Source organism: Somniosus microcephalus, unplaced genomic scaffold (genome assembly GCF_052327205.1).
Source record: "Somniosus microcephalus isolate GS21.2 unplaced genomic scaffold, FLI_Smic_1.0 unresolved_chr9, whole genome shotgun sequence".
Taxonomy (NCBI): Eukaryota; Metazoa; Chordata; class Chondrichthyes; order Squaliformes; family Somniosidae; genus Somniosus; species Somniosus microcephalus.
Window position 1 is genome coordinate 11,785,759 of NW_028225187.1, and position 27,312 is coordinate 11,813,070.

At 45.6% G+C, this 27,312-nt stretch overlaps 1 protein-coding gene across 2 annotated transcripts in view; it reads left to right on the forward strand.

Moving 5' to 3' along the window:
* Window positions 1-12,175, forward strand: part of LOC147084778 (NACHT, LRR and PYD domains-containing protein 3-like) — a 113,520-nt gene extending 101,345 nt beyond the window's left edge. For both annotated transcript variants that reach the window (XM_085979498.1, XM_085979499.1), the window contains exons 9-16: window positions 5,245-5,331; window positions 5,473-5,643; window positions 8,059-8,244; window positions 8,384-8,554; window positions 8,696-8,866; window positions 9,008-9,178; window positions 9,318-9,485; window positions 9,655-12,175. In XM_085979498.1, coding sequence (XP_085835624.1) covers window positions 5,245-5,331; window positions 5,473-5,643; window positions 8,059-8,244; window positions 8,384-8,554; window positions 8,696-8,866; window positions 9,008-9,178; window positions 9,318-9,485; window positions 9,655-9,739 — 1,210 coding nt within the window. In that variant the 3' untranslated portion in view covers window positions 9,740-12,175. The remainder of the gene's footprint in view (window positions 1-5,244; window positions 5,332-5,472; window positions 5,644-8,058; window positions 8,245-8,383; window positions 8,555-8,695; window positions 8,867-9,007; window positions 9,179-9,317; window positions 9,486-9,654) is intronic.
* The last annotated feature ends 15,137 nt before the right edge of the window (window positions 12,176-27,312 follow it).

Here is a 27,312-nt window from a genome sequence, read left to right on the forward strand (position 1 = left end):
ACTCATGTCCAATTTCCTGCCCACTCCCCGTAACCCTTAATTCCCTTTACTTCTTGGAAACTATCTATTTCTGTTTTAAATTTATATAATGATGTAGCTTCCACAGCTTTCTGGGGCAGCAAATTCCACAAACCTACCACCCTCTGAGTGAAGAAGTTTCTCCTCATCTCAGTTTTGAAAGAGCAGCCCCTTATTTTAAGATTATGCCCCCTAGTTCTAATTTCACCCATCATTGGGAACATCCTCACCGCATCCACCCGATCAAGCCCCTTCACAATCTTATATGTTTCAATAAGATCGCCTCTCATTCTTCTGAACACCAATGAGTAGAGTCCCAATCTACTCAACCTCTCCTCATATGACCACCCCCTCATCCCCGGGATTAACCGAGTCAACCTTCTTTGTACTGACTCGAGAGCAAGTATGTCTTTTCTTAAGTATGGACACCAAAACTGTATGCAATATTCCAGGTGCGGTCTCACCAATACCTTGTACAACTGCAGCAATACCTCCCTGTTTTTATATTCCATCCACCTAGCAATAAAAGCCAACATTCCATTGGCCTTCTTGATCACTTGCTGCACCTGCATACTAACTTTTTGAGTTTCGTGCACCAGGACCCCCAGATCCCTTTGTACTACAGTACTTTCCCGTTTCTTGCCATTAAGATAATAACTTACTCTATGATTTTTCCTGCCAAAGTGCATAACCTCACACTTTCCAGTATTGTATTCCATCTGCCAAATCTCTGCCCACTTACTTAGCCAGTCTATGTCCCTTTGCAGGTTTTTTATGTCCTCCTCACTCACTACTTTCCATCCCATCTTTGTATCATCTGCAAACTTTAACATGTTGCACTCGGTCCCCTCCTCCAAATCGTTAATATAGATTGTAAAGTTTTGGGGACCCCTGTGGAACACCACTAGTTACTGATTGCCTGTCCGAGAATGAATCATTTATCCCAGCTCTCTGCCTTCTGTCAGATAGCAAAGAGTTGGAATAAATGGGTCTTTTTCTGAGTGGCAGGCAGTGACTGGTGGGGTACTCCGGGGATCGATGCTAGCATCCCAGCTATTCACAATATACATTAATGATCTAGACGAGGCAATTAGAAGTCATATCTTCAAGTTTGCAGGTGACACAAAGCTGGGTGCGCGTGTGTATGCTTTGAGGAAGATGCCGAGAAACTCCAGTTTGATTTGGACAGGCTGGGTGATTGGGTGGTTGCATTGCAGATGCAGTATAATGTGGATAAATGCGAGGTTATCCACTTTGCTGGCAAAAACAAAAAGGCAGTTTATTATTTGAAAGGCAATAGATTGGGAGAAGGGGATGTGCAACGAGACCTGGGTGTCCTTGTGCACCAGTCGCTGAAGGTAAGCATGCAGGTGCAGCAGGCGGTTAAGAAGGCAATTTGTATGTTAGCCTTCATAGCGAGAGGGTTCGAGTACAGGAAGAAGGATGACTTGCTGCAGTTGTAGAGGGCCTTGGTGAGACCACACCTTAAGTAATGTGTGCAGTTTTGGTCGCCTTATCTGAGGAAGGATGTTCTTGCCATGGAGGGAGTGCAGCGAAGATTCACCAGACTGATACCTGGGATGGCAGGAATGATGTATGAAGAGAGATTGGGTCGATTGGGCTTGTATTCGCTAGAGTTTAGAAGAATGAGAGGGGATATCATTGAAACTTATAAAATTTTAACAGGACTAGACAGACTAGATGGAGGAAGGATGTTCCCGATGGTGGGTACGTCCAGAACCAAGGGTCACAGACTAAGGATACGGGGTAAGCCATTTATGGCTGAGATGAGGAGGAATTTCTTCACCCAGAGGGTGGTGAACCTGTGGAATTCTCTACCACAGAAGGCAGTTGAAGTCAATTCTTTAACTGTATTCAAGAAGGAGTTAGATATATTCCTTAAGTCTAAAGGGATCAAGGGATATGGGGAGAAAGCAGGGAAAGGGTACTGAGTTTGGATGATCAGCTATGATCTCATTAAATGGCGGAGCAGGCTCGAGCGTCTGAATGGCCTACTCCTGCTTCTATCTTCTATGTTTCTATGTTCCTGTGACTCCCCTCCCCTATCAACTTGGAGCACAGGGACATTTAAAACTTGTAACGGGGCAAATTAAACTCTATTGCTGCTATTGACTAACATTCATTATAAGCCCTCTGAATCCCACAGCTACCTGGAATACAGTTCCTCCCACCTCACTTTCTGTAAGGACGCTGGCCCATTCTCCCAGTTTTTCTGACGATACTATGTTCCATAGTATTGAATCCGACGTATCATCCTTGGTCCTCAACCGAGAATATCTCTCTACCGTGGTTGACATGGCTCTTGACCGTGTCCATTCTGTTTCATGCACTTCCACTCTCACCCCTTCCCATGACACCCGAAACCACGATAGGCTTCTCCTTGTCTTCACCTTTCACCCCACTGGCCTCCGCATTCAACGGATCATCCTCCGCTATTTCTGCCACATCCAGCGTGATCCCACCAGCAAACACATCTTCCCCTCACCTCCCCTTTCAGCATTCGGAAGGGGTCGCTCCCTGCACGACACCCTGGATCACTCCTCAATCACCCCCAACAACCCTTCCCCTTTGCCCGGCGCCTTCCCATGCAAGTGCAGGAAATGCAACACGTGCCCTTTTACCTCCTCCCTTCCTACTGTCCAGGGCCCCAAACACCCCTTCCAGGTGAAACAGTGATGTACTTGTTGTACTTGCAATTTAGTATATGGTATGCGCTGCTCACGCTGCAGTCTCCTCTACATTGGGGAGACCAAACGGAGATTGGGCGACTGCTTTGCGGAACACCTCTGCTCAGACCGTAAGTCTGACCCCGAGCTTCTGGTCGCCTGTCACTTGAAGTCTCTGCTCCACTCCCACTCTGATCTCTCCGTTCTCGGCCTCTTACAGTCTTCCAACAATGTTCATCATAAGATCGAGGAACAGTATCTCATCTTTCAATTAGGCACTTTACAGCAGAAATGAGACAAGTTTCTGCCAACATGCCATGGCCGGTCACTGAGCTCCAGGAGGGTAATACTGTGAGGGTAATTCCCAGTGTGGGCGAGCTGTCAACCCGCCGCCACGCGCTTTTCACAAATGTCGGGTCTGTCAGCGCTAAGCAGACCCGACACGTAGCGGCAGGAGAGGCAATTCAGGTCATTATGACCTTGTTAACAAAGGATTAACAACTATTATCAGCTCAGCTTCAGAGTTTTCCAGTTCACCCATGTGGTCCACGCTGCTCGGGGATCACGTCAGGTAAGCAGGGCAGGAGTTGAATGGCCATGGAATCATTTCATTACTTGACAGCTGGAAATGTGCTATAAAAGATCCCATCACACAGCTGTTCACTTTTCAAGCAAAGAGGCTGTTGCTTTCTGCATTTGGAAGACAGATTTAACTTTATGCAGGTTGCATGTGCTTGGAGCAAACTCTCTATCCAGTGTCACCTCATTGGAACAACCTCTCTCACCATTGACAGATTGCTTCTGACGTCTCAAATTCACCTGCCATCTATGACATCAGCATGGGTATGGTTTATACTGACTCACCTTGGGCCTCAGAATCCCACCACCATCAGCCCCAACACCCGCAGCACCAGTCATACCAGCAGCACCAACAACAACACCAACCTTCTCCGCAACTCCTGATGCTGCACAGCACAGAGGGCATCAACACCCGACCACATTGCTGACCGGGTCGCCAGAGATGGCCTCACCATGGCCAGAATTTCTTCACTTGACGCTGCATGCCCTGGATGACACATGATGCGCCAGGTTAACACCAGCCCACACCAATAACACAAAGCATCCCTACAATGCCCAAACCATTCCTGTCACACTCATCAACATTGCAAGGGGTTCCGTTATGTCTCACCATTCACTGCAACTCACTAAGCCACTTCGAAACGTGCACACAATTATGTCCAGGAACGGAAAGTGTTGAAAATAAAGATTTCAATGTTAGACACCATATTAAAAGAAACCTCGCATGAACATGGGCTAAAACACACAATTGCCTACCCTTGTGTGTTGTTAGTTGGTATGATTGGACTAGGTTGAGGGTGAGTGTGAGGGTTGGCGAGTGAGATGGGGATGTGATAATATAGATAGAGATGGGTGGATGTGCAAGGTAAGTTGGTGAGAGTAAAAATGTGCAGGAGTAGGGTAGGGAAGGCAGAGTGATGGGGATGTGATAATATAGAGGGAGATGGGGGAGGTGCAAGGTAAGTTGGTGTGAGTAAGGATGTTCAGGAGTAGGGTAGGGAAGGCAGAGTGATGGGGATGTGATCAGAGGCACAGCCGGATGAGGTGAAGTGTGGCTTTGCAGTAAAGTTTTGTGATCTACTCAAACCATTGAAAGGTTTGTGTCACTGCAGGCTGGTCCTCCCGACGACATCCCTGCTTGAGACCCACTGTGCAATGTGCAACCAGGCTGTGTGGGTCTCTTCCACCCCTTCGAAGTGACGAGAAACTCCCTGCGGGCTGTGGCTCCCTCCATAATCATCGAGAGGGAGTTCTGGGAGAGCCTGGGTGCAGCCGAGCTCCTCTGTGCAGATGTTGTCAGTGTTTGTAGAACCTCAATACTGTAGAACACTGAGAGCACAATAGGCAAAGTCAATGTGTGTGTCTTCAAATGAGGTCATCAAACGCGCTTCCTGCAATTCCCCAGAGCGAGGCCGCGAACCCCGGCCCAACCCGACCCCGGCCGCACCAGACACTCCCCCGAACACGACACCGCCCCCCCGACCCCGGCCATCCCCTGACCCCGACCCTCCCCTGACCCCGACCCGACCCTCCCCCGACCTCGACCCCGCCCCCGACGCTCCCATGACCCCGATCCGACCCTGGCCTCGCCCGACCCGGCCCCAGCCCCACCTGACCCTCCCCTGGCACCGGCCCCCCGACCCCGGCCCCCCGAACCGGCCCCACCCAACCCTCCCCCGACCCAGACACCGACCTCCCTCGCCCCTCCCTCGACCCTCCACCGACCCCGACCTCCTCCGACCCCCAACTGACCCCGGCACCACCCGACCGCCACAGACCTCGGATCCCCAACCCTCCACCGACCCCAGCCTCACCCGAACCACCCAGGTGGGAAATCGCGGGGGAAACTGGATAATTAATGTCCTGAAGCACTTTCAGTGATTGCTGTAATAACCCAGAGAGAAAAATATGTCAGATCCGGGCTATGATTCAGTTTGTTTCTCTCTCTATTTGTGTTTAGACTGAGTGGCAATAAACTGGGAGATTCAGGAGTGAAACGACTGTCTGCAGCTCTGAAGAACCCGGACTGTAAAATACAGACACTGCAGTAAGTACCAGACTGTGTGAGATTGTGTTTGTAATAACTGGATGTCTGACACTGAACTTTATTATTAGAATCAGTAATAGTGTTATTAATAAACTCTGGGGATTTACTCTGATTCCTGTTATTTCTTTCTCTGATCCCCAGGCTGGATTCTGTCGGTCTCACATATTCTTGTGTAAAGGATCTCACCTCCGCTCTCAGTACAAACCGCTCACTGACGGATCTGAACCTGAGTTATAATAAACTGGGAGATTCAGGAGTGAAACTATTGTCTGTGGCTCTGAGGAACACGGACTGTAAAATACAGAAACTGGGGTAAGTTCCAGACTGTGTGAGATTATGCTTATAATAACTGGATGTCGGACACTGAACATTATTTGTATCAATAATAGTGTTATTAATAAACGCTGGGGATTGACTCTGAATCCTTTTATTTCTCTCTCTGATCCCCAGTCTGGATGGTGTGGGTCTCACAGATTCTTGTGCCGAGGATTTCGCCTCTGCATCCAACCCCGGCCCCATCCCGATCCTCCACCGACCCCAACCTCCGGCGAACCTCCAACGTCCCCGGCCCCATCCCGACCCTCATCGCCCCCAACCCTCCCCTGACCCCACCCGAACCCGACCTCCCACGACCCTCCACCGAGTCCGACCTCCCCCGACCCTCCACCAAACCCGACCCCACCTGACCCTCCACCGACCACGACCTCCCCTGAAACTCCCCCATACCCGACCCCACCTGACCCCGACCTCACCCGACCCTCCACTGACCCCGACCCCGACCTCCTCCGACACTCCACCGACCCCGACCTCCACCGACCCTGATGCCACCCGACCCCGACCTCCCCCGAACTTCTCCCGACCCCGACCCCACCCTATCCTCCAGAGACCCTGACCTCCCCCGACCCTCCACCGACCCCAGCCCCACTTGACCCTCCTCCGACCCCGACCCAACCTCCCATGACACTCCACCGACCCCGACATGCCCCGACCCTCCACCAATCCCACCATCCCCGACCCTCCACCGACTCCGACCCCACCTGACACTCCTCAGAACCCGAAACTACACTGACCCCGGCCCCGACCTCCCCGGACCTGCCACCAAACCCGAACCCACCCAACCCCGACCTCCCCCGACCATCCACCGACCGCGACCACACACTACCCTCCACCGAACCCGACACCCCCGACCCTCCACCGACCCCGGACCCACCCAAACCCGAACTCCCCCGATCCTCCAGCGGCCCCAACCTTCCCGGACCCTAACACTCCCCCGTCCCCACCCGACCCTCCACCGTCCACAACATCCCCCGTTCCGACCCCAACCCCAGCTGACCCCGACCCCACCCGACCCTCCACCAACCCCGGCCCCAACCGACACTCCACTGACCACGGCCCCACCCAACCTTCCACCCGCCACCGGACCCACCCGACCCGACCACGGCCCCACCCGACCCTCCACTGGCCCCGGCCCCACTCGAACCTCCACTGAACCTGGCCCCACCTGACCCTCCACTGAACCTGGCCCCACCCGACCCTCCACCGACCCCGTCCCCCCCGACCCGAGCCCCACACAACCCCGACGTTCCCCGACCCGCAACCGACCACACCCGATCCCGGCCTCCCCCGACCTTTCACCAACCCCGACCTCCCCGACCCTCCCCCTACCCTGACCCCACCCGAAACCAACCTCCCCCGACCCGCCACCGACACCGACCCCACCCCACCCTCCACATACCCTGGCCTCACCAGACCTGACCCTCCACTTGCCCCGACACCATCCGACCCTCCACCAACCCCGACCACACCCGACCCTCCACCGACCCCGGCCCCGCCCGACCCTCCACCGACCCCGAACCCACCCGGCCCTGACAACGACCTACCCGACACCCCACCAACCCCGACCTCCCCCGACCCACCGCTGACCCTCTCCCCACCTGACCATCCCCTGACCCCGACCCCACCCGACATCGGCCACGACCCCACCCGCCCCTCCACTGACCCTGGCCCCACCCGGCCCTCCACTGACCCCATCCGACCTTCCACTGACACCGGCCCCACCTGACCCTCGCCCGAACCTCCCCTGACCCCGGCCCAACCCGACCCTCCACCGAACCCACCCAACCTTCCACCGACCCCGGCCACACCTGACCCTCCACTGTCCCCACCCGACCCCCCCCCAACCTCGGCCCAACCCTAAAATCCACCGACCCTGGCCCCACCCGACCCTCCACTGACCCCAGCCCCACCCGATCCTCCACCGATCACGGCCCCACCTGACACTCCACTGACCCCGACCCCATCTGACCCTCCGCTGACCCCGGCCCCACCCGACCCTCCATTGAACCCGGCCCCCACCCAATCCTCCGCCTACCCCGAACCTCCACCGACCCCGACACCAGCCGACCCCGGCACCACCCGACCCTCCACCGACCCCTGCCCCACACGACCCACATGCAACCCCGGCCTCACCCGACCCCCACCGAACCTGGCCCCACCCGACACTCCACCAACCCCGACCTCAGCCGACCCTGACCCCACCCGACCCTCCACCAACCCCGGCCCCACCCGACACTCCACCAACCACGGCCCCATCCAACATTCCACTGACCCCGGCCCCACCCGACCCTCCACCGACCCCCGCCCCACCCGACCCTCCACCGACCTCACCTTATTAATAAACTCTGGGGATTTCCTCTGATTCCTGTTATTTCTTTCTCTGATCCCCAGGCTGTGCGGTGTCGGTCTCACAGATTCTTGTGCTGAGGGTCTCACCTCCGCTCTCAGTGCAAACCACTCACTGACGCATCTGGATCTGAGCAGCAGTGAAATGGGCGATAATAACCTGGGAGATTCAGGAGTGAAACAATTGTCTGCGGCTCTGAGGAACCCGGACTGTAAAATACAGAAACTGGGGTAAGTACCAGACTGTGTGAGATTGTGTTTATAATAACTGGGTGTCTGACACTGAACATAATTATTAGTATCAGTAATAGTGTTATTAATAAACTCTGGGGATTTTCTCTGAGTCCTGTTATTTCTCTCTGATCCCCAGGCTGTGTGGTGTCGGTCTCACAGATTCTTGTGCCGGGGATCTCGCCTCTGTTCTCAGTACAAACCGCTCACTGACTGATTTGGACCTGAGTTATAATAAACTGGGAGATTCAGGAGTGAAACTACTGTCTGTGGCTCTGAGGACCCCGGAGTGTAAAATACAGAAACTGGGGTAAGTACCAGATTGTGTGAGATTGTGTTTTTAATAACCGGATGTCTGACACTGAACATTATTATGAGTATCAGTAATAATGTTATTAATAATCTCTGGGGATTTACTCTGATTCCTGTTATTTCTCTCTCTGATCCCCAGGCTATGGGATGTCGGTCTCACAGATTCTTGTGTTGAGGATCTCGCCTCCGCTCTCAGTACAAACTGCTCACTGATGGATCTGAACCTGGGTTATAATAAACTGGGAGATTCAGGTGTGAAACTACTGTCTGCTGCTCTGAGGAACCCGGACTGTAAAATACAGAAACTGGAGTAAGTACCAGACTGTGTGAGCTTGTGTTTATAATAGCTGGATATCTGACACTGAACATTATTATTCGTATCAGTAATAATGTTGTTAATAAACTCTGATGATTTGCTCTGATTCCTGTTATTTCTCTCTCTGATCCCCAGGCTATGGGATGTCGGTCTCACAGATTCTTGTGCCGAGGATCTCGCCTTCGCTCTCAGTTCAAACCGCTCACTGATGGATCTGAACCTGGGTTATAATAAACTGGGAGATTCAGGAGTGAAACTACTGTCTGCGGCTCTAAGGAACCCAGACTGTAAAATACAGAAACTGGAGTAAGTACCAGATTGTGTGAGATTCTGTTTATAATAACTGGATGTCTGACACTGAACATTATTGTTAGTATCAGTAATAGTGTTATTAGTAAACTCTGGGGATTGACACTGATTCCTGTTATTTCTCTTTGACCCCCAGACTACAGGCTGTCGGTCTCACAGATTCTTGTGCCGAGGATCTCGCCTCCACTCTCAGTACAATCCAGTCACTGACGGATCTGGACCTGGGATCAAACTACTTCACAGACCGATCTGTCCCCGCTTTCCGCCGCCTCATATGCAACCGCGGGAGTCTGGAGTGGATCCGGTGAGTGCTTGTGTTAAAGTTTAATGTAATAATTAAAATATCAATGGGATTCAGTCACTTTTCTGGATAATTTTGTCTGTAATTATTATTGAAATATTAACCCCAATCTCGCGGTTATTTACACTTGTTCAATCTGTTTATTTCCTGTTTAATCTTTAATCTGTTTCAGGCTGGGGAATCAGTTCAGTTCATCCGGAAAACAACAGCTGGAGTTACTGCAGGGAACAAGATCCGGACTGAGAGTGATTGTGTGACCATTCCAAGTGATGACGTCACTGCTCCCATTGTGTGACCATTCCAAGTGATGACATCACTGCTCCCATTGTGTGACCATTCCAAGTGATGATGTCACTGCTCCCATTGTGTGAACATTCCAAGTGATGACGTCACTGCTCCCATTGTGTGACCATTCCAAGTGATGACGTCACTGCTCCCATTGTGTGAACATTCCAAGTGATGACGTCACTGCTCCCATTGTGTGACCATTCCAAGTGATGACATCACTGCTCCCATTGTGTGATCATTCCAAGTGATGACATCACTGATCCCATTGTGTGACCATTTCCGGCTGTTGATTTTATTTTAATTAAATTAAGGGTTTCCAGCTCGAGCTGATCGCGTCATCTCCCATTGTGAGGTCAGAGGCCCAGCCACAGAGTCACGTGACTCAGCCGCTCCCAGGCTGCACCCCTTTCAAAATGGATGTGAAAGTTTCTGCAAATTGCAGAATCTGTGAGTGTGTCTGTGTGAGTGGGTGTCTGTGTTTCTGCAAATTGCATAGTCTGTGAGTGTGTCTGTGTGTGAGTGGGTGTCTGTGTTTCTTCAAATTGCATAGTCTGTGAGTGTGTCTTTGTGAGTGGGTGTCTGTGTTTCTGCAAATTGCATAGTCTGTGAGTGTGTCTGTGTGTGAGTGGGTGTCTGTGTTTCTGCAAATTGCATAGTCTGTGAGTGTGTCTGTGTGTGAGTGGGTGTCTGTGTTTCTGCAAATTGCAGAGTCTGTGTGAATGTGTCTGTATGTGAGTGAGTGTATGCAAATTGCAGGGTCTGTGTGAGTGTGTCTGTATGTGAGTGGGTGACTGTGTGTCTGCAAATTGCAGAGTCTGTGTGAGTGTGTGTGTATGTGAGTGGGTGTCTGTGTGTCTGCAAATTGCAGAGTCTGTGTGAATGTGTCTGTATGTGAGTGAGTGTATGCAAATTGCAGGGTCTGTGTGAGTGTGTCTGTATGTGAGTGGGTGACTGTGTGTCTGCAAATTGCAGAGTGTGTGTGAGTGTGTGTGTATGTGAGTGGGTGTCTGTGTGTCTGCAAATTGCAGAGTCTATGTGAGTGTGTCTGTATGTGAGTGGGTGTCTGTGTTTCTGCAAATTGCAGAGTCTGTGTGAGTGTCTGTATGTGAGTGGGTGTCTGTGTTTCTGCAAATTGCAGAGTCTGTGTGAGTGTGTCTGTATGTGAGTGGGTGTCTGTGTTTCTGCAAATTGCAGAGTCTGTGTGAGTGTGTCTGTGTGTGAGTGGGTGTCTGTGTGTCTGTAAATTGTAGAGTCTGTGAGTGTGTGTGTATGTGAGTGGGTGTCTGTGTGTCTGTAAATTGCAGAGTCTGTGTGAGTGTGTCTGTATGTGAGTGGGTGTCTGTGTGTCTGTAAATTGTAGAGTCTGTGTGAGTGTGTCTGTATGTGAGTGAGTGTCTGTGTGTCTGCAAATTGCAGAGTCTGTGTGAGTGTGTCTGTATGTGAGTGGGTGTCTGTGTGTCTGCAAATTGCAGAGTCTGTGTGAATGTGTCTGTATGTGAGTGGGTGTCAGTGTTTCTGCAAATTGCAGAGTCTGTGTGAGTGTGTCTGTATGTGAGTGAGTGTCTGTGTGTCTGCAAATTGCAGAGACTGTGTGATTGTGTCTGTATGTGAGTGGGTGACTGTGTGTCTGCAAATTGCAGAGCCTGTGTGAGTGTGTCTGTATGTGAGTGGGTGTCTGTGTGTCTGCAAATTGCAGAGTCTGTGTGAGTGTGTCTGTATGTGAGTGGGTGTCTGTATGTCTGCAAATTGCAGAGAATGTGTGAGTGTGTCTGTATGTGAGTGGGTGTCTGTGTGTCTGCAAATTGCAGAGTCTGTGTGAGTGTGTCTGTATGTGAGTGGGTGTCTGTATGTCTGCAAATTGCAGAGAATGTGTGAGTGTGTCTGTATGTGAGTGGGTGTCTGCAAATTGCAGAGTCTGTGTGAGTGTGTCTGTATGTGAGTGGGTGTCTGTATGTCTGCAAATTGCAGAGAATGTGTGAGTGTGTCTGTATGTACGTGGGTGTCTGCAAATTGCAGAGTCTGTGTGAGTGTGTGTGTCAAGTCACTGTAAGTTTTTGTTCATTGTGGATGGGAGTGAGAGTGTGTGAGTGAGAGACAGACAGACAGATAGCCTGTGAGAGAGCGAGACATGAAATCAAAAGGCATGTTGCAGAATCGAAAGCCTGTTTCTGAAGGCCACAAAGTAAAAAGCTAAGATACAGAAAAGTGTATTTTTGGATTTAATGTTTCAACACGGCTGTCATCATTCTGCAAGCTGACCAGGGATGGTGTGTGTGTGTGTGTGAGTGTGTGTGTGTGAGAGAGAGAGGTAGAGAGAGAAATAGAGAGCAAATGCTGGTGTTTGTGTGAGACGTGGTCTGCTGTCTTATTACCTGCTATTGTTGTATTAAACCCTATTGATTTAATTCTGGTCTGCTCCACATGTAATGCTGCTGTGTGTCACTTTATTTCACTTCACTTCACTTCAAGACAGACAGTCAGTTATATACTGAAAAAATCTTTTTGGACTCTCTGACAGGAAAAGCTGCTCTGCGATCTTTGAATTATTTTTATTCCACTCCACTCAAATCAAGATAAGGCAGCCGGGCAATGAGAGAGACACATGAAATCAAGAAACAAGCAGAATAGAAATAAAAACAGAAAATGCTGGAAATTCTCAGCACGTCAGGCAGCATCTGTGGAGATAGGGAGAAGCAAAGTTAACGTTTCAGTTTGATGACCTGTCATCAGAACCTTGCCAGAATCTGATGAAAGGTCATCGAGCTGAATTAACTCCGTTTCTCTCTCTCCACAGAAGCTGCCTGACCTGCTGAGTATTTGCGGCATTTTCTGTTTTAATTTCTGATTTCCAGCATCTGCAGTATTTTGCTTTTGATGCAGAATAGAAAGCCTAATTCTGTAGGCTGCAAAATGAAAAGACAAGATACTGAAAAGTGTTTTTTTACTTTTAAACTGCCAAACACAGCAGAGCAATGAGAGAAATCAATCTTCTTTCATTGACAGTGTTGTGTGGAAATTTTGCAGGCTGGCCTGTGTGTGTGTGTGTGAGAGAGAGAGAGACAGAGAGCAAAAGCTGGTGTGTATGCAGGACTTGTCTGTGTTCAAGTTATCTGCCGTGTGCATTGGTACTGCATCTCATGTCTGTAAAAACAGAAAGTGTACACCATTAGATCATACTGATTTCATTCCAGACCGCACTGCCGTGGGATCTTACTTTGCCTTTCTTTCAAGACTTGTAAAAATGAAAGCTACATATATACAACAAGCCATTTGATATTTTTATGGACTGGACTTTATCGAGGAATATTTGTGGGAAGTGTCAGATCATATCCTGCTGTGGGACCTTACTCTCCCTTTTATTCCCAAACCAACTAAGACAAGACAAGACTTTTGTAAAAACAAAGTATATATATATTATATTTATTTTATTATTATTTTCAGAATAGTCCATTTAATGTTTTTCTGGACTGGGCTCTATTGGGGAATGTTTCAGGAGTGTTTTCAGAGCAAAAGCTGCTGTGGGATCTTTCCATTCATGTTATTCCACTCCACTCAAATCACAGAATGTATTTCATTTACAGAAGTACAGTCCATATGTTGTTATTATTATTATTTATTCTTGATTGCATTTGCTTCATTTCACACTCCCTCCGTGCCCATCTCCTGGGGCGTCAATCACCCCCTACATTCATTTTCACCCCCTCCAATCCCCCAGCCCCTTGTGGTCCTGAGCTCCACACTAACTCACACACAGGAGCCGAGTTGGCGAGCTGCAGCCGCCATTCCTTCCTTCCTTCCTTCCTGCACCATGAGCTGCCTGCCTGGGTATGTGTGAGCAGCTGCACAGCCCGTGAGCGGCTCCAGGCAATGGCACAAAGCAGCGGTGCGGGACCCCATCCTGCAACACAAGTGGCACCCATTTAAATTCACAGTGCACCGCAAAGCGCAATTATACTGCAAAGTGCTATTCCATTGCCAAGGACTATTATATTGCAAAGTGCTATTCCATTGCTAAGGACTATTCCATTGCAAGGTGCTATTCCAATATTGCAAAGGGCTATTCCATTGCAAAGTGCTATTTCATTGCAAAGGACTATTATATTGCAAAGGGCTATTCAATTGCAAATTACTATTATATTGAAAAGATCTATTCCATTGTAAAGTGCTATTCCATTGCAAAGGACAATAATAAAATTATATAAATACACCACTTGGAAAGGGGCCATTTGGCCCGTCGGGCCCCTGCCAGCTCTCTGCAAGAGAACTTCAATTAGACCCACTCCCCTTCCCTGTCCCCGTAGCCCTGATAATTTTTCCTTCATGTTCTTATCCAATTCCCTTTTAAAAGCCACGATTGAATCTGCCTCCACCATCTTCTCAGGCAGGGCATTTCAGATCATAATCACTCATGGCATAATTTTTTCCTCATGTCGTATCTGGTTCTTCTGCTAATCACCTTAAATCTGTGTCCTCTGGTTCTCGACCCTTCTGGAAATGGGAACAGTTTCCCTCTATCTACTCTGACTATACACCTCATGATTTTGAACACCTCTATCAAATCTCCTCTCAAAACTTCACTGCTCTAAGGAGAACAACCCAGCTTCTCCAGTCTATCCATGTGACTGAAGTCCCTCTTACCTGGAGCCGTTCTTGTAAATCTTTTCTGCATCCTCACTGAGGCCTTCACATCCTTCCTAAAGTGCCATAAATTGGACACAATGCTGCAGTTGAGACTGAAACAATGTTTTGTAAAGATTCATCATACCTTCCGTGCTTTTCTACTCTGATCCTCTATTTATGAAGCCCAGGATCCTGCTTTCTCAACCTACCCTGCCACCTTCAACGATTGGTCCACATATACCCCCAGGTTGCTCTCTTCATGCAACCCCTTTAGAATTGTACCCTTTAGTTTATATTGCCTCTTTTCATTCTTCCTACTGAAATGTATGATTCGCACATTTCTGGGTTAAATTTCATCTGCCAGGTGTCCACCGATTCACTCAGCCTGTCTATATCTTGACGTCTATCACTATCTGACTCACTGTTCACTATACTTCTAAGTTTTGTATCATCTGCAAATTTTGAAATTGTGCCCTGTATACTCAAGTCCAAGTCATTAATATATATCCAGTAAAGCAGTGGTCCTGGTACCGGCCCCTGGGGAACACCACTGCATATTTCCTCCAGTCTGAAAAACAACCGTTCACCACTACTCTCTGTGTACTGTCACTTAGCCAATTGCGTACCATGCTGCCACTGACCCTTTCATTCCATGGGCTTCAACTTTCCTGGCAATCCGATTATGTGGCACTTTATCAAACGCCTTTTGGAAGTCCATGTACACCACATCAACCACATTGCCCTCATCAACCCTCTCTGTTAACTCATCAAAAAACTAATCAAGTTAGTTAAACACGATTTGCCTTTGACAAATCCGTGCTGGCTTTCCTTAGTTAATCCACACTTGTCCAAGTGACTGTTACTTATGTCCCGGATTATCGTTTCTAAAAGCTTCCCCACTATCGGGGTTAAACTGGCTGGTGTGTAGTTGCTGGATTTATCCTTCCAGCCTTTTTTTGAACAAGGGTGTAACATTTTCAATTCTCCTTTCATCTGACATCACCCCTGTATCTGAAGAGCATTGGAAGATTATGGCCAGTACCTCTGCAATTTCCACCATTACCTCCCTCAGTATCCTAGGATGCATCCCATCCCGTCCTGGTGACTTATCTACTTTAAGTTCTGCCAGACATTTTAGTACCTCCTCTTTATCAATTTTTATCCCATCCAGCATCTCATCTCCTCCTCTTTCACCATGACTTTGACAGAATTTCTTCCTTGGTAAAGACAGATGCAAAGTACTCATTTGGTGCCTCAGCCAAGCCCTCTGCTTCCATGCGTAGGTCTCCCTTTTGGTCCCTAATCAGCCCCACCCTACCTCTTACCACCCGTTTATTATTTATATGCCAATATAAGACTTTCGGATTCCATTTTATGTCAGCTGCCAGTCTATTCTCATACTCTCTTTGCCCCTCTTATTAACCTTTTCACTTCTCCTCTGAACTTTCTATATTCAGCCTGGTTCTCAATTGTATTCTCAACCAGAGATCTGTCATACTCCCCCTTTTTCTGCTTCATTTTATTCTTTATCTCTTTCATCATCCAGGGAGCTCTGGCTTTGTTTGCCCTATCGTTCCCCCTTGTGGGAAAGTACCTTGACAGTACCCAAACCATCTCTTCTTTAAAGGCAGCCCCTTGTCAATTACAGATTTGCCTGCCAATCTTTGATTCCAATTTACCCGGGTAAGATCAGTTCTCAATGCATTGAAATTGGCCTTCCTCCCAAAAAGTATGTTACTCTAGATTGCTCCCTGTCCTTTTCTATAGCTAATCTAAACCTTATGATTCTATGATCACTGTTCCCTAAATGTTCCCCTACAGACATTGCTCCACTTGACCCACCGAAGCCCCCAGAACCAGATTTAGCAATATCCCCTTCCTCACTGGGCCAGAAACATACTAATCAAGAAGGTTCTCCTGAACACACTTCAGAAATTGCTTCCCCTTTCTGCCCTACACAATTCCCCTCACTCCTCCTGTTCACTGTTTCTAATTAAACAGTTAACGTGTTCCCCTTACTTCCCATGATTCCTGTTTCTAATTAAACAGTTACTGTGTACCCCTTACTTCCCCTGTTCTCTGTTTCTAATTAAACAGTTACCGTGTTCCCATGACTCCCGCTGTTCAATGTTTCTAATTAAACAGTTACTGTGTTCCCCTTACTTCCCCTGTTCACTGTTTCTAATTAAACAGTAACTGTGTTCCCCTTACTTCCACTGTTCTCTGTTTCTAATTAAACAATTACTGTGTTCCCCTGACTTCCCCTGTTCACTGTTTCTAATTAAACAGTTACTGTGTTCCCCTTACTCCCCCTGTTCAATGTATCTAATTAAACAGTTATTGTGTTCCCCTTACTCCCCCTGTTCACTGTTTCTAATTAAACAGTTACTGTGTTCCCATTACTCCCCCTGTTCAATGTTTCTAATTAAACAGTTACTGTGTTCCTCTTACTCCCCCTGCTCACTGTTTCTAATTAAACAGTTACGGTGTTCCCCTTACTCCCCCTGTTCTCTGTTTCTAATTAAACAGTTACTGTGTTCCGCTTACATCCCCTGTTCACTGTTTCTAATTAAACAGTTATTGTGTTCCCCATACTTCCCCTGTTCACTGTTTCTAATTAAACAGTTACCGTGTTCCCATTACTCACCCTGTTCAATGTTTCTAATTAAACAGTTACTGTGTTCCCCTTACTTCCCCTGTTCACTGCTTCTAATTAAACAGTTACTGTGTTCCCCTGACTTCCCCTGTTCACTGTTTCTAATTAAACAGTTACTGTGTTCCTCTTACTCCCCCTGTTCTCTGTATCTAATTAAGCAATTACTGTGTTCCACTTACTCCCCCTGTTCTCTATTTCTAATTAAACAGTTACCGTGTTCCCCTTACTCACCCTGTTCACTGTTTCTAATTAAACAGTTACTGTATTCCCCTTACTTCCCCTGTTCACTGTTACTAATTAAGCAGTTACCGTGTTCCCCTTACTCCCCCTGTTCAATGTTTCTAATTAAACAGTTACTGTGTTCCCATTACTTCCCCTGTTCACTGTTTCTAATTAAACAGTTACTGTGTTCCCCTTACTTCCCCTGTTCACTTTTTCTAATTAAACAGTTACTGTGTTCCCATTAATCCCCCTGTTGACTGCTTCTAATTAAACAGATACTGTGTTCCCCTTACTCCCCCTGTTCTCTGTTTTTAGTTAAACAGTTACTGTGTTCCCCTTACTCCCTCTGTTCACTGTTTCTAATTAAACAGTCACTGTGTTCCCCTTACTCCCCTGTTCTCTGTTTCGAATTAAACAGTTACTGTGTTCCCCTGACTTCCCCTGTTCACTGCTTCTAATTAAACAGTTACTGTTTTCCCCTTACTTCCCCTGTTAACTGTTTCTAATTAAACAATTACTGTGTTCCCCTTACTCCCTCTGTTCTCTGTTTCTAATTAAACAGTTACTCTGTTCCCCTTACTCACCCTGTTCTCTGTTTCTAATTAAACAGTTACTGTGTTCCCCTTACTCCCCCTGTTCTCTGTTTCTAATTAAACAGTTACTGTGTTCCCTTTACTCCCCCTGTTCTCTGTTTCTAATTAAACAGTTACTGTGTTCCCCTTACTCCCCTGTTCTCTGTTTCTAATTAAACAGTTACTGTGTTCCCCTTACTTCCCCTCTTCACTGTTTCTAATTAAACAGTTACTGTTTTCCCCTTACTTCCCATGTTCACTGTTTCTAATTAAACAGTTACTGTGTTCCCCTTACATCCCCTGTTCACTGTTTCTAATTAAACAGTTACTGTGTTCCCCTTACTCCCCCTGTTCACTGCTTCTAATTAAACAGTTACCGTGTTCACCTTGCTCCTCCTGTTCACTCGTTCTAATTAAAAAGTGACTGTGTTCCACTTACTCCCCCTGTTCACTGCTTCTAATTAAACATTTACTGTATTCCCCTTACTCCCCCTGTTCTGTGTTTCTAATTAAACAGTTACTGTGTTCCCCTTACTTCCTCTGTTCACTGTTTCTAATTAAACAGTTACTGTGTTCCCCTTACTCCCCCTGTTCACTGTTTCTAATTAAACAGTGACTGTGTTCCCCTTACTCCCCCTGTTCACTGTTTCTAATTAAACAGTTACTGTGTTCCCCTTACTTCCCCTGTTCTCTGTTTCTAATTAAACAGTTACCATGTTCCCCTTACTTCCCCTGTCCTCTGTTTCTAATTAAACAGTCACTGCGTTCCCCTTACTTCCCCTGTTCCCTGTTTCTAATTAAACAGTTACTGTGTTCCCCTTACTCCCCCTGTTCACTGTTTCTAATTAAACAGTTTCTGTGTTCCCCTTACTCTCCCTGTTCACTGTTTCTAATGAAGCATTTATTGTGTTCCCCTTACTTCCCCTGTACACTGTTTCTAATTAAACAGTTATTGTGTTCGCCTTACTCCCCCTGATCACTGTTTCTAATTAAACAGTTACTTTGTTCCCCTTACTCCCCCTGTTCACTGTTTCTAAGTAAACAGTTACTGTGTTCCCCTTACTCCCCCTCTTCACTGTTTCTAATTAAACAGTTACTGTGTTCCCCTTACTCCCCCTGTTCACTGTTTCTAATTAAACAGTTACTGTGTTCCCCTTACTTCCCCTGTTCTCTGTTTCTAAATAAACTGTTATTGTGTTCCCCTTACTTCCCCTGTTAACTGTTTCTAATTGAACAGTTATTGTGTCCCCCTTACTTCCCCTGTCCTCTGTTTCTTATTAAACAGTTACTGTGTTCCCCTTACTCCCCCTGTTCACTGTTTCTAATTAAACAGTTACTGTGTTCCCCTTACTCCCTCTGTTATCTGTTTCTAATTAAACAGTTACTGTGTTCCCCTTACTCCCTCTGTGCAATTTTTCTAATTAAAAAGATACTGTGTTCCCATTACTCCCCCTGTTCACTGTTTCTAATTAAACAGTTACTGTGTTCCCCTTACACCCCTGTTCACTGTTTCTAATTCAACAGTTACTGTGTTGTCCTTACTTCCCCTGTTCACTGTTTCTAATTAAAACGTTACCGTGTTCCCCTTATTAACCCTTTTCACTGTTTCTAATTAAACAGTTACTGTGTTCCCCTTACTCCCCCTGTTCTCTGTTTCTAATTAAACAGTTACTGTATTCCCCTTACTCCCCCTGTTCACTGTTTCTAATTAAGCAGTTACTGTGTTCCCCTTACTCCCCCTGTTCACTGTTTCTAATTAAACAGTTACTGTGTTCCCCTTACTCCCCCTGTTTACTGTTTCTAATTAAACAGTTACTGTGTTCCCCTTACTCCCCCGTTCACTGTTTCTAATTAATAAGTTACTGTGTTCCCCTTACTCCCCCTGTTCACTGTTTCTAATTAAACAGTTACTGTATTCCCCTTACTCCCCCTGTTCTCTGTTTCTAATGAAACAGTTACTGTGTTCCCCTTACTTCCCCTGTTCACTGTTTCTAATTAAACAGTTACTGTGTTCCCCTTACTCCCCCTGTTCTCTGTTTCTAAATAAACAGTTACTGTGTTCCCTTATCCCCCTGTTCTCTGTTTCTAATTAAACAGTTACTGTGTTCCCCTTCCTTGCCCTGTTCTCTGTTTCTAAATAAACAGTTACTGTGTTCCCCTTACTCCCCCTGTTCTCTGTATCCAATTAAACAGTTACAGTGTTCCCCTTACTCCCCCTGTTCACTGTTTCTAATTAAAAAGTTACAGTGTTCCCCTTACTCCCCCGTTCACTGTTTCTAATTAAACAATTACTGTGTTCCCGTTACACACCTTGTTCACTGTTTCTAATTAAACAGTTACTGTGTTCCCCTTACTCCCCCTGTTCTCTGTATCTAATTAAACAGTTACAGTGTTCCCCTTACTCCCCCTGTTCACTGTTTCTAATTAAAAAGTTACAGTGTTCCCCTTACTCCCCCGTTCACTGTTTCTAATTAAACAATTACTGTGTTCCCGTTACACACCTTGTTCACTGTTTCTAATTAAACAGTTACTGTGTTCCCCTTACTCCCCCTGTTCTCTGTATCTAATTAAACAGTTACAGTGTTCCCCTTACTCCCCCTGTTCACTGTTTCTAATTAAAAAGTTACAGTGTTCCCCTTACTCCCCCGTTCACTGTTTCTAATTAAACAATTACTGTGTTCCCGTTACACCCCTTGTTCACTGTTTCTAATTAAACAATTACTGTGTTCCCGTTACACCCCTTGTTCACTGTTTCTAATTAAACAGTTACTGTGTTCCCCTTACTTCCACTGTTCACTGTTTCTAATTAAACAGCTACTGTTTTCACCTTACTCCCCCTGTTCACTGTTTCTAATTAAACAGTTACTGTGTTCCCCTTACTTCCCCTGTTCTCTGTTTCTAATTTAACAGTTACTGTGTTCCCCTTACTCCCCCTGTTCTCTGTTTCTAATTAAACAGTTACTGTGATCCCCTTACTCCCCCTGTTCACTGTTTCTAATTAAACTTTTACTGTGTTCCCCTTACTTCCCCTGTTGACTGTTTCTAATTAAACAGTTACTGTGTTCCCCTTACTCCCCCTGTTCTCTTTTTCTAATTAAACAGTAACTGTGTTCCCCTTACTCCCAATGTTCTCTGTTTCTAATTAAAAAGTTACTGTGTTCGCCTTACTCCCCCTGTTCACTGCTTCTAATTAAACAGTTACTGTGTTCCCCTTACTCCCCCTGTTCACTGTTTCTAATTAAAGAGTTACTTTGTTCCCCTTACTTCCCCTGTTCTCTGTTTCTAATTAAACAGTTACTGTGTTCCCCTTACTTCCCCCGTTCACTGTTTCTAATTAAACAGTTACTTTGTTCCCCTTACTCCCCCTCTGTTTGTAATTAATAGTTCCTGTGCTCCCCTTACATCCACTGTTCACTGTTTCTAATAACCAGTTACCGTGTTCCCTTTACTTCCCCTGTTCACTGTTTCTAATTAAACAGTTACTGTGTTCCCCTTACTCCCCCTGATCTCTGTTTCTAATTAAACAGTTACTGTGTTCCCCTTACTCCCCCTGTTCACTGTTTCTAATTAAACAGTTACTTTGTTCCGCTTCCTCCCCCTGTTCACTGTTTCTAATTAAACAGTTATTGTGTTCCACTTACTCTCCCTGTTCTCTGTTTCTAATTAAACAGTTACTGTGTTCCCCTTACTCCCCCTGTTCACTGTTTCCAATTAAACAGTTACTGTGTTCCCCTTAATCCCCCTGTTCTCTGTTTCTAATGAAACAGTTACTGTGTTCCCTTATCCCCCTGTTCTCTGCTTCTAATTAAACAGTTACTGTGTTCCCCTTACTTCCCCGGTTCACTGTTTCTAATTGAACAGTTACTCTGTTCCCCTTACACCCCCTGTTCACTGTTTCTAATTAAACAGTTACCGTGTTCCCCTTACTCCCCCTGTTCACTGTGTCTAATTAAACAGTTACCGTGTTCACCGTACTCCCCCTGTTCACTGTTTCTAATTAAACAGTTACTGTGTTCCTCTTACTCCCCCTGTTCACTGTTTCTAATTAAACAGTTACTGTGTTCACCTTACTCCCCCTGTTCACTGTTTCTAATTGAACAATTACTGTGTTCCCCTTACTCCCCCTATTCACTGTTTCTAATTAAACAGTTACTGTATTCCCCTTACTCCCCCTGTTCTCTGTTTCTAATTAAACAGTTACTGTGTTCCCCTTACTCCCCCTGTTCACTGTTTCTAATGAAACAGTTACTGTGTTCCCCTTACTACCCCTGTTCTCTGTTTCTAATTAAACAGTTACTGTGTTCCCCTTACTCCCACTGTTCTCTGATTCTAATTAAGCAGTTACTGTGTTCCCCTTACTTGCCCTGTTCTCTGTTTCTAATTAAACAGTTACTGTGTTCCCCTAACTCCCCCTGTTCCTTGTTTCTAATTTAACAGTTACTGTATTCCCCTTACTCCCCCTGTTCACTGTTTCTAATTAAAAAGTTACTGTGTTCACCTTACTCCCCCTGTTCACTGTTTCTAATTAAACAGTTACTGTGTTCCCCTTACTCCCCCTGTTCACTGTTTCTAATTAAACAGTTACTGTGTTCCCCTTACTCCCCCTGTTCTCTGTTTCTAATTAAACAGTGACTGTGTTCCACTTACTCCCCCTGTTCACTGTTTCTAATTAAACAGTTACTGTGTTCCCCTTACTCCCCCTGTTCTGTTTCTAATTAAACAGTTACTGTGTTCCCTTATCCCCCTGTTCTCTGTTTCTAATTAAAAAGTTACTGTGTTCCCCTTACTTGCCCTGTTCTCTGTTTCTAATTAAACTGTTACTGTGTTCCCCTTACTCCCCCTGTTCTCTGTATCTAATTAAACAGTTACAGTGTTCCCCTTACTCCCCCAGTTCACTGTTTCTAATTAAAAAGTTACAGTGTTCCCCTTACTCCCCCGTTCACTGTTTCTAATTAAACAATTACTGTGTTCCCGTTACACCCCTTGTTCACTGTTTCTAATTAAACAATTACTGTGTTCCCCTTACACCCCCTGTTCACTGTTTCTAATTAAACAGTTACTGTGTTCCCCTTACTTCCACTGTTCACTGTTTCTAATTAAACAGCTAGTGTTTTCACCTTACTCCCCCTGTTCACTGTTTCTAATTAAACAGTTACTGTGTTCCCCTTACTTCCCCTGTTCTCTGTTTCTAATTTAACAGTTACTGTGTTCCCCTTACTCCCTCTGTTCTCTGTTTCTAATTAAACGGTTACTGTGATCCCCTTACTCCCCCTGTTCACTGTTTCTAATTAAACATTTACTGTGTTCCCCTTACTTCCCCTGTTCACTGTTTCTAATTAAACAGTAACTGTGTTACCCTTACTCCCAATGTTCTCTGTTTCTAATTAAAAAGTTACTGTGTTCGCCTTACTCCCCCTGTTCACTGCTTCTAATTAAACAGTTACTTTGTTCCCCTTACTTCCCCTGTTCTCTGTTTCTAATTAAACAGTTACTGTGTTCCCCTTACTTCCCCCGTTCACTGTTTCGAATTAAACAGTTACTGTGTTCCCCTTACTCCCCCTGTTCACTGTTTCTAATTAATCAGTTACTGTGTTCCCCTTACTCCTCCTGTTCACTGCTTCTAATTAAACAGTTACTGTGTTCCCCTTACTCCCCCTGTTCTGTTTCTAATTAAACAGTTACTGTGTTCCCTTATCCCCCTGTTCTCTGTTTCTAATTAAACAGTTACTGTGTTCCCCTTACTTGCCCTGTTCTCTGTTTCTAATTAAACTGTTACTGTGTTCCCCTTACTCCCCCTGTTCTCTGTATCTAATTAAACAGTTACAGTGTTCCCCTTACTCCCCCTGTTCACTGTTTCTAATTAAAAAGTTACAGTGTTCCCCTTACTCCCCCGTTCACTGTTTCTAATTAAACAATTACTGTGTTCCCGTTACACCCCTTGTTCACTGTTTCTAATTAAACAATTACTGTGTTCCCCTTACACCCCCTGTTCACTGTTTCTAATTAAACAGTTACTGTGTTCCCCTTACTTCCACTGTTCACTGTTTCTAATTAAACAGCTACTGTTTTCACCTTACTCCCCCTGTTCACTGTTTCTAATTAAACAGTTACTGTGTTCCCCTTACTTCCCCTGTTCTCTGTTTCTAATTTAACAGTTACTGTGTTCCCCTTACTCCCCCTGTTCTCTGTTTCTAATTAAACGGTTACTGTGATCCCCTTACTCCCCCTGTTCACTGTTTCTAATTAAACATTTACTGTGTTCCCCTTACTTCCCCTGTTCACTGTTTCTAATTAAACAGTTACTGTGTTCCACTTACTCCCCCTGTTCTCTTTTTCTAATTAAACAGTAACTGTGTTCCCCTTACTCCCAATGTTCTCTGTTTCTAATTAAAAAGTTACTGTGTTCGCCTTACTCCCCCTGTTCACTGCTTCTAATTAAACAGTTACTGTGTTCCCCTTACTCCCCCTGTTCACTGTTTCTAATTAAAGAGTTACTTTGTTCCCCTTACTTCCCCTGTTCTCTGTTTCTAATTAAACAGTTACTGTGTTCCCCTTACTTCCCCCGTTCACTGTTTCGAATTAAACAGTTACTGTGTTCCCCTTACTCCCCCTGTTCACTGTTTCTAATTAATCAGTTACTGTGTTCCCCTTACTCCTCCTGTTCACTGCTTCTAATTAAACAGTTACTGTGTTCCCCTTACTCCCCCTGTTCACTGTTTCTAATTAAACAGTTACTAAGTTCCCCTTACTCCCCCTGTTCACTGTTTCGAATTATACAGTTACTGTGTTCCCCTTACTTCCCCTGTTTTCTGTTTCTAGTTAACCAGTTACTGTGTTACCCTTGCTCCCCCTGTTCTCTGTTTCTAATGAAACAGTTACTGTGTTCCCTTATCCCCCTGTTCTCTGCTTCTAATTAAGCAGTTACTGTGTTCCCCTTACCTGCATGTTCTCTGTTTCTAATTAAACTGTTACTGTGTTCCCCTTACTCCCCCTGTTCTCTGTTTCTAAATGAACAGTTACTGTGTTCCCCTTGCTCCCCTTTTTCACTGTTTCTAATTAAAAAGTTACTGTGTTCACCTTACTCCCCCTGTTCACTGTTTCTAATTAAACAGTTACCGTGTCCCCTTACTCCCCCTGTTCACTGTTTCTAAGTAAACAGTTACTGTGTTCCCCTTACTCCCCCTGTTCACTGTTTCTAATTAAACATTTACTGTGTTCCCCTTAATGCCCCTATTCACTGTTTCTAATTAAACAGTTACTGTATTCCCCTTACTCCCCCTGTTCTCTGTTTCTAATTAAACAGTTACTGTGTTCCCCTTACTCCCCCGTTCATTGTTTCTAATTAAACAGTTACTGTGTTCCCCTTACTCCCCCTGTTCTCTGTTTCTAATTAAACAGTTACTGTGTTCCCTTATCCCCCTGTTCTCTGTTTCTAATTAAACATTTACTGTGTTCCCCTTACTTGCCCTGTTCTCTGTTTCTAATTAAACAGTTACTGTGTTCCCCTTACTCCTCCTGTTCACTGCTTCTAATTAAACAGTTACTGTGTTCCCCTTACTCCCCCTGTTCTGTTTCTAATTAAACAGTTACTGTGTTCCCTTATCCCCCTGTTCTCTGTTTCTAATTAAACAGTTACTGTGTTCCCCTTACTTGCCCTGTTCTCTGTTTCTAATTAAACTGTTACTGTGTTCCCCTTACTCCCCCTGTTCTCTGTATCTAATTAAACAGTTACAGTGTTCCCCTTACTCCCCCTGTTCACTGTTTCTAATTAAAAGTTACAGTGTTCCCCTTACTCCCCCGTTCACTGTTTCTAATTAAACAATTACTGTGTTCCCGTTACACCCCTTGTTCACTGTTTCTAATTAAACAATTACTGTGTTCCCCTTACACCCCCTGTTCACTGTTTCTAATTAAACAGTTACTGTGTTCCCCTTACTTCCACTGTTCACTGTTTCTAATTAAACAGCTACTGTTTTCACCTTACTCCCCCTGTTCACTGTTTCTAATTAAACAGTTACTGTGTTCCCCTTACTTCCCCTGTTCTCTGTTTCTAATTTAACAGTTACTGTGTTCCCCTTACTCCCCCTGTTCTCTGTTTCTAATTAAACGGTTACTGTGATCCCCTTACTCCCCCTGTTCACTGTTTCTAATTAAACATTTACTGTGTTCCCCTTACTTCCCCTGTTCACTGTTTCTAATTAAACAGTTACTGTGTTCCACTTACTCCCCCTGTTCTCTTTTTCTAATTAAACAGTAACTGTGTTCCCCTTACTCCCAATGTTCTCTGTTTCTAATTAAAAAGTTACTGTGTTCGCCTTACTCCCCCTGTTCACTGCTTCTAATTAAACAGTTACTGTGTTCCCCTTACTCCCCCTGTTCACTGTTTCTAATTAAAGAGTTACTTTGTTCCCCTTACTTCCCCTGTTCTCTGTTTCTAATTAAACAGTTACTGTGTTCCCCTTACTTCCCCCGTTCACTGTTTCGAATTAAACAGTTACTGTGTTCCCCTTACTCCCCCTGTTCACTGTTTCTAATTAATCAGTTACTGTGTTCCCCTTACTCCTCCTGTTCACTGCTTCTAATTAAACAGTTACTGTGTTCCCCTTACTCCCCCTGTTCACTGTTTCTAATTAAACAGTTACTAAGTTCCCCTTACTCCCCCTGTTCACTGTTTCGAATTATACAGTTACTGTGTTCCCCTTACTTCCCCTGTTTTCTGTTTCTAGTTAACCAGTTACTGTGTTACCCTTGCTCCCCCTGTTCTCTGTTTCTAATGAAACAGTTACTGTGTTCCCTTATCCCCCTGTTCTCTGCTTCTAATTAAGCAGTTACTGTGTTCCCCTTACCTGCATGTTCTCTGTTTCTAATTAAACTGTTACTGTGTTCCCCTTACTCCCCCTGTTCTCTGTTTCTAAATGAACAGTTACTGTGTTCCCCTTGCTCCCCTTTTTCACTGTTTCTAATTAAAAAGTTACTGTGTTCACCTTACTCCCCCTGTTCACTGTTTCTAATTAAACAGTTACCGTGTCCCCTTACTCCCCCTGTTCACTGTTTCTAAGTAAACAGTTACTGTGTTCCCCTTACTCCCCCTGTTCACTGTTTCTAATTAAACATTTACTGTGTTCCCCTTAATGCCCCTATTCACTGTTTCTAATTAAACAGTTACTGTATTCCCCTTACTCCCCCTGTTCTCTGTTTCTAATTAAACAGTTACTGTGTTCCCCTTACTCCCCCGTTCATTGTTTCTAATTAAACAGTTACTGTGTTCCCCTTACTCCCCCTGTTCTCTGTTTCTAATTAAACAGTTACTGTGTTCCCTTATCCCCCTGTTCTCTGTTTCTAATTAAACAGTTACTGTGTTCCCCTTACTTGCCCTGTTCTCTGTTTCTAATTAAACAGTTACTGTGTTCCCCTTACTCCCCCTGTTCTATGTATCTAATTAAACAGTTACTGTGTTCCCCTTACTCCCCCT